This window comes from Rhododendron vialii, chromosome 9a (genome assembly GCF_030253575.1).
Source record: "Rhododendron vialii isolate Sample 1 chromosome 9a, ASM3025357v1".
In the NCBI taxonomy this organism is placed as follows: Eukaryota; Viridiplantae; Streptophyta; class Magnoliopsida; order Ericales; family Ericaceae; genus Rhododendron; species Rhododendron vialii.
The window spans coordinates 28,592,774-28,600,333 of NC_080565.1; the positions used below are offsets into that span (position 1 = coordinate 28,592,774).

A 7,560-nucleotide genomic window follows, 5' to 3' on the forward strand; every position below is an offset into this window, starting at 1 on the left:
AACTTCCTCTAAAAGAATCTCTATTTTCTGGAGTTTACTATCCACTTCTGCTTTAACTTGAACTGAGTTCTGTTTTATTCTGTCAACTTCAAATCTAAGACTTTCCACTAATTTTTTGGTTTCTGTTTCTATATCCTTGAGCTGAGTAACATCTAACTAACTGATCAGATCTATTATATCTTTTTTGCAGGACAATTTCTCTGATATTATGAGCTGTTTTTCTTCTAACTTACTGATTCTCCTTAGTATTTCCGAATGTAACTCTTTAAAATAATCTAGATTTTCTAACTGCTTACAAGATCTGGATCTGCTAATTCTTTCTAAGATCTGGGTGGTTGGCTGGGTGGTTTGCTCAAGAGATTTTGTTGAAAATTCTTCAAACTGATTTCTGGTTACTATATTACCTTTAACTTCTAGGCTGAATTTTTTATCTAGGCTATTGCTAAGTTGTTCTATTAGCTAGAAACCTGTTCTAATCTGGATATTTTGTTTTGACTGTTGGGATCTAATCTCACTTAAACTAAGACTAATTGCCTTTATTAAATCATTAATCATAATAAACTATACAATAAAAAGCGAATAATAAACTAAACAATAATAAGGATCTAAAATCTGGCTACTTGAATTAACAAATAGTACTGTGGACTCTGATACCAATTTTTTATAGGAATACTGGAAATTTTAAAATGCGGAAATAAAAATAATGATGGTGTAAAATGATAAGAGCTCCTAAGTGTGATTGTTCGAAAGATCTGGCTAGGTATATAAAAGGTACTGTAATTTATCTTAAAACTACTAAAAATTATGGTCTGAACTGTAATTCTTGTAGTACTTTACACGGAGTAGTTCTTACAGCACACAATCTTTTCTTGCCTATCCGTTTTTGGGTCGTGGGTCGGTATCATGCTTCCTAGACTTTCTGTATAAAAAAAGCTGTAATTTTTTTGTCCCAAGCGGTTCCATTTGTAGTAAGGAATTTAATGGTGCTGGTATGTGAAAACATAAAGACCAGGAGACATATATGGAGAGTGTTGTGTGTGTGCGTGTGTCAGAGAGAGAGAGAGAGCCGGTGGATTTTAATTGGGTTTGCATGCTGGAGACGCAAAATCTATCGGAAAATTCTAACACTACACCCAACTACATATTCACACCCATAATAAGGATGGATCTCATACACACTGGATATATAATGTGTGCGAGCTCCACCCCTTATGAGTGAAAGTATGTGATTGGATATGTAATTAGGTGTAATAATAAAATAATTGAAATCTAAAACTAGCCCCAACCACACAAACTAAGCAAGTAGGGCCCACTTTTTGTCTCTCTCATCAGTAGACCCTCCCTCCCTCCCTCCCTCCTCCTCCTATGTGTCTTTTAAGGTTGGGTTCCAGAACAACAAAAAATTCTTATTTTTTGTCCAAAAAGAACCCCCGTTCCAGAAAGTGCTGTCTTCTTATTTTGTTAAAAAGTAAGGCCAAAATGACGTCGTTTTATCCCATAGCCCAAGTGCAAAATGTCTTTGTTGCCCCTCAACCATTTTGGATGTCCTCTTCAATCTTTCTCCATCCATGCAGGGGCATTACACAAGTCATCACCTAATAAGAAGAGGGCTTATTATTTGGGTTTTGTGGAACAAAGGTTTTTATTTTTGAAAAAGAAGTTTCAAAATAAGTACTTGTAAAATAAGAAAGATTCTAGAACGGGGTCTAACTCTGAAAAACCCTTTCCCTCCATCGTCACCCGACCAAACCAGACACACTCCATGATTCCTTTGACTGTATCTTTTAATTTATACACCCATATAGTAGTATGCTTGTTCAAATGACTCAATGACTGTAATGAATGTGCATACCCTTTACGTCAAAGAATATTTGTCTGCAAAACTGCATGAGATTCCAACCAAACCAGCTAATATTCTTTCCTTTCTTAGATGGAAACAGAGAGAAAATGGGAAAAAGCGAAAGAAAATGGTCAGAAATCCAAGACCATCTTTTGGAAACAAACAGAAAAAAATTAAAATTAAAATAAAGTAACCCATTTTTTCTCTTAAAATTTCTAGAAAGATAGTACAGGTGCGAGAATAGCGCTCCAAACAAAACAAATTGAGTCGAGCTTTAGTTTTAAATTATTCGCTAGGGTTTTAAAGGGAACTCGCGCGAGTTAATCGAGCTCGAGCTCAATAAAAATTCCAAAGTTGAAAACATTTGTGCTATATAGGTCCAAGTTTAAAATTGCAAATAATTTTTTTAGTTCAGGTAATTAGATAGGTGGTGGGTGGACTTAATTTTTTAATGAGACAGATTTGAATTGAATTAGTATTTACGATGAATGAACTAAGTAAATTCTATTATTGCAGGTTGTGTTAGTTTGAGATTTTTCCGTTTAGTTTTTCCAATTATTTATGAATTCTCCAAGCACTGTTATTTTCATAATTTATTTTTAAATAAAAAAGTTCATTTACAAAGAGGTAGTAGATAATTTGAGTGAGTCTCGTAATATGCCACATACTCAAGTTATGTTTGATTTTAAAATTAAAGTACCTTTGAAAAAATTATTAAATTTATTTGCATCAAATTTAAAATATCCTAGAATCACTTTAATTTGATGAAAATAAATTCAAAACCTAATGCACAGAATTATTTTATTTTTCATCTTAAAATTGCACGCCTTTATTATATTTGCATGGGACAAGTTATCAGGGATAGAGGGAGTACTATTAGAGGTGTGAAGTAAAGACGGAGGTATATATATAGTCGTGGGTAGGGCTGCAAACGAACCAAGCCGCTCGCGAGCGGCTCGCAGCTTGGCTCATTAGTGGCTCGTTCAAGCTTGGCAAACGAACGAGCTCGAGCTCGAGCTCATTTGGTTCCGTGAAAGTTTTTTTTTTTTTTTTCTGTCGTATCATAGGTGAACAACAATTAATACTATTGATGTATAACAAAGGAAAATATGTGGAATGTGGTTTTGAAGATTACATAATAAAGATAAAAGTATGAAAATCGAAATGTTTGTGATTTCATTTTATACGTCTATTTACACTCACCAAAATTTATAAAGAACTATGCAATAAAAATATTTAACTTGTGGGGAAATTACATACAGTAGAATAGTACTAATTAAACTTGTGAAAAAAGATAAATATTCAAATGGGTTACGCACCTCTCCAATTAGTGAAAAGAATTTTAATTTTTGTGAAAATTTATGCAGAGAGAGAGAGAGAGAGAGAGAGAGAGAGAAATCAACGCATGCTCATTAACCAGTTAACCAAAGCACACATTTGTTTCAACTTCTTCACATACTCTTTATTTAACCTTTTCTATAAGTTTTTTTTTGTTTTTTTTGATATTTTGGGAACGGGGGTGGCAAGTGCCACTCCCCCTTGCAATCAGGGACGGAGTCAAGAATTTTACTATACGAGAGCAACCATGTATGCGGGACAAAAAATAAAAATAAACATGCATAACAATGTAAATTTATTAGAACTAAAAAAAAGTATAAAATAGCAACACTTCATATCCAATTATGCTTTTAATAAATTAACGTATTGCAAATGCAGTAAACGACTTACCTCATTTTATCTAGTAAAACGATTGGTCAAAAACATACATATATCTTAGATTTCACAAAAATTACTTAGGATTCTAAAAAACCTCCTCTCTTCTATTCCAATTGCCTTCAAAATCTTAATGGTGGGAGATTTTTGTGGGTGAAAATTTGAGAGTTTTATTAATTGAATATTTACAATGTTAATCCTCATTTAGTCCCATGATATATCTGGAATCTAATATATTTTTAAGACGGTTCGAATTAAAATTCTTTATCTTCTCTCACCCCAACACTTTTTCTCATTAGTTACCAAAAAAAATAAACACTTTTCACATTCATTTACGAAAAAAAAAATTTCTTTTCATTTTTCTCTTTTCAAATTTGAGCTATTCAAAAATACAATTGACGGCGCAGAAGTGCCAATTGTGCACCACGTTGTGTCCAACGGGCACTGAAATTTTTTTCCCGTGACCGGCTCTACTACCCATACTCTCTCTCCTCTTAATATATAAACCCATCTCGAGCCTCACTCATCAAAACACAGTTATCAGTTATCACTCTCACTCCACAACAATGGCGGAGAGAGTGTCTATCTTTTCCGTTTTGTTCGCTCTCTGTTTCTCCGTCGCCCTCTCCAGAACCCTGCCTCCGTAAACCCCCAGAACCGCCACCCTCGACGTCTCCGCTTCCATCCAAAAAACCGTCGAAGTGTTCTCCCCCGAGTCGGATCAGCTGGACCAGACCTTCTCGCCCCCGTCGTCATCCCTCTCTTTCCGGCTGCATTCCCGGTCCATGGTCCACAGAGCTCAGCACCGCGACTACAAGTCCCTCACCCTTGCTCGACTAGGCCGCGACGCGCCCGGGCCAAATCGCTCCAGGCCCGGCTGGATCTGGCGATCAGCGGCTTTGCCGTGACGGATCTGGAACCGGACGGTGATATGGTGTTCGAGGAGGAGGCTTTGCGGGCGCCGGTGATATCGGGTACTTTCGCTGGGCTACTTAAAGTCCATTAATTGATCCCTTCGGTCAAGCAATTGCAAAAAAATTAGGGGTTTAAAATCTCAATTCTACCATTTACAAAAATCTAAAGTAAGTTTCTTTTTTCTTTTGTTTTTTTTTGATTTTCCTTAAGGAGTTGAACGATTGAAATTACTGGGATCGGAGGGATAAAGCACCATGCATGTCAGAGACCAAAGACGAGTCTGTAAGTCTACTTCTCCTTGTACTACTACAAAAAGGCATAAACATCACAATTTTTAGCTGTGATGTTTCACTTTCCATCTCGATCGGTCCCAGAAGCGTGGTTGATCCGAATCATGAGATCGTATTATGTCCATGTTTTCGATCATGGTTTTTCACTGTCATGAAAACTCACAGAAACTGAGATTAATTAAAACTACAAAAGCATGATTAACATAATGCTTAATATGACAAATAGATCACACGTTTTTTTGAAACAACTGCACGGTGTTCTTTTTCGTTACAATCTCACTTTTTGCGAAACCGTGATTCCAGCAAAAAAGCTCACTGCATGACTTTAAACCATGATTGTATCTCAAATAATTAAAACATCTCATTGCATTGTCTCCTAAAACCTTAATTGATTGTTTCTTAGACTTCCAATCTCGTATATTTGCTCATTGATCCTAATTAATCATTTCCTGGACATTTTGTACATTCACATGCTATTTAATTATGGAAAATGATATTGGCACTCCAAAAATTGATGCAGGCACTCCAAAATCAATGTAATTCCAAAGTCATTTTCTTTTGTTTTTAGAGTGCCTGCATCAATTTTTAGAGTGCCAATATCATTTTCCTTTATATATTAAATTAACTTCAACATATCTCACCGAATGGGATAATTCATACCCAAATATCATTCGCATAATTCTCATCAAGTATCCAAGTTCCAAGTATTCACTAAACTTCAAATACACATAAACTATTTCACAAGCACATATATAACTTTTAAACATTTGGCATCTCTACACCTCAATAACACATAAATCTCAAGAATTTAACAAGTATCAACACAACTTATGTATGTGAATCTTAAAACCTTAACACAAATTTTCACACAATCTTAAGAATATTCATGTTCTACAAACAATTCTACAACATTTACACTAAAAATAAACATATCAAGAGGGTTAGTCATGTATCCTACCTCAGTGATGCAATTACCAAGTCCTAACTTTTCAATCTCCAGCAAACTCACTTCTAGCTCCAAAATCCTTGAGTTTTATGTATGAAATTAAGCTTTCCCTTTCCTTAGGTACTAAAAAAAATGTAGAAGATTTGAGAGGTTGATTGTGTGTGTAGTGAGAGAAAGAATGAGGGAGTCAAGAGAAGAAGAAGTAAAAAAAAAAAAAGTCCCGGAAATGGAAAATGGGGGAGCCGATGTTCCCCTGGAGTAAAAATCTGATTTTTTGAAAAAAAAAAAACACACCATAGGTCCCTCTAGTTCCATAGTAACATCGATCAATATCCTAAATGTTTGAAAATTTCTAGTTCGACCCCTAAAACTCAAATTTTGCATCAAATGCATATCAAATGCATATCTAATCATATTAAAAGTCTCGGGATACGCTCATGGGTCCCACGTCACTTAGACAACATGCCCACATGGCAACAGGCAATCAATTAAAAAATAATAATAAAATCGGGTCCTTACAGTGCAACTATATCAAAGTAAAATAGGGTGCCTATATAAGGTGTGCCAAAAAAATGAATGTCTTGTATTTCGAGAATTGAAACTCATCTATGATGCACGGACACGGACACGGACACCGAAACCGACACCGGGACACGGGAATTCTAAAAAAATGGGGACACGGACACGGCGAGGGACACGCCACGTGTATATTTATTTATTTATTTATATATAAATAATTAATTAATTATAGTTTAGCACCCAGAAATTTTAAAAATAATAATAATTTGGCCCCAAATTTTTTAAAAAAAATTACAGTTTGACCCCCAATTTTTTCAAAAATTACAGTTTGGCCCCCAAAATTTTAAAAAAAATTGCAGTTTGGCCCCTGCCGTGTCCCCATCGGTGTCCCCCTCAAAATTTAATATTAAACTATGGGACACGCCACGTGGCGTGTCCCGGACGTATCTCCGCGGTGTCCCCGTGTCCCCGTGTCCTGACACTGCGATTCTTCAACTTTTAGAGGTGTCGGTGCTTCATAGAAACTCATTTATGCTTCAATGACCTCTTGTTATTTCTTTACTATCATCACTATAAAAACAAAAAACACTTCCCGATACCAATTCATCCAATGAGCATGCAGAAATGTGCAAAACTGTGCGAAGCACGGACATTACACTAGTACAGTTCTATAAATGATAATGAAACTACATATACACAAAACCACAAGAGGAATTAATTACCTCCGTTACCCTCAATCAGTAGCTGATCGTTTTGATTTTAGGGTATGAAAAATTTCGGAAGAGATACTACGCAACCCATCCGTAACTACCATTGCCCCAGTTGAGACCATAAGTATTTTTTATTTTGTAGTACAAAGTTCCATCATAGACTCCACCCCATAACCCATCACAACTACAGCATGATTCCCTCCATCGCTGTCAATGGCTGTTGGAGTACCCCAGTATACACCCTGAAAAGAGTAAAAACAAATGTTGAACATAAATGTGCATGCTTTTTTTCTCAATCAATTTGAAGACTTATTCTATTACAGTAAATTGAAATGAAAAATAGAAACAATGCCAAAAATAGTATACATACCAATCTGTGAGTTCTGAAAGAGTCGTAGGCAAGCATTTCCCTGCTATTGGGTGTTTCCAAATTCTTTGAGTAATATAATCAGAGTTGGCTTGACTGTTCTGTATTGTCTTATACGCTCCAATTCTCAACTTCGGTGCCTTAAAAACAAATTACAAAAAAAAAGAAGAAACACAAGATCAAACAATCCACCAAGAAGTAATCCATGACTAAACTTACTCCACATGGCAATCTATCCGTAGTTCTACGTCCAGCGTATG

The 7,560-nt window shown here is 35.7% G+C and overlaps 1 protein-coding gene across 1 annotated transcript; it reads left to right on the forward strand.

The window, feature by feature from the left end:
* Positions 1–980: 980 nt before the first annotated feature.
* On the forward strand, positions 981–4,860 carry LOC131299768 (uncharacterized). Its single transcript, XM_058325344.1, has 3 exons — positions 981–989; positions 4,071–4,527; positions 4,679–4,860. The coding sequence occupies exons 1-3, from the start codon at positions 981–983 to the stop codon at positions 4,714–4,716; spliced, it is 504 nt and encodes a 167-aa protein (XP_058181327.1). The 3' UTR covers positions 4,717–4,860.
* The last annotated feature ends 2,700 nt before the right edge of the window (positions 4,861–7,560 follow it).

Coding starts and splice junctions, on each gene's coding strand:
- LOC131299768 (XM_058325344.1), top strand. Junction 4,528..4,678: donor GCGGGCGCCGGTGATATCGG/GTACTTTCGCTG, acceptor ATTTTCCTTAAG/GAGTTGAACGATTGAAATTA.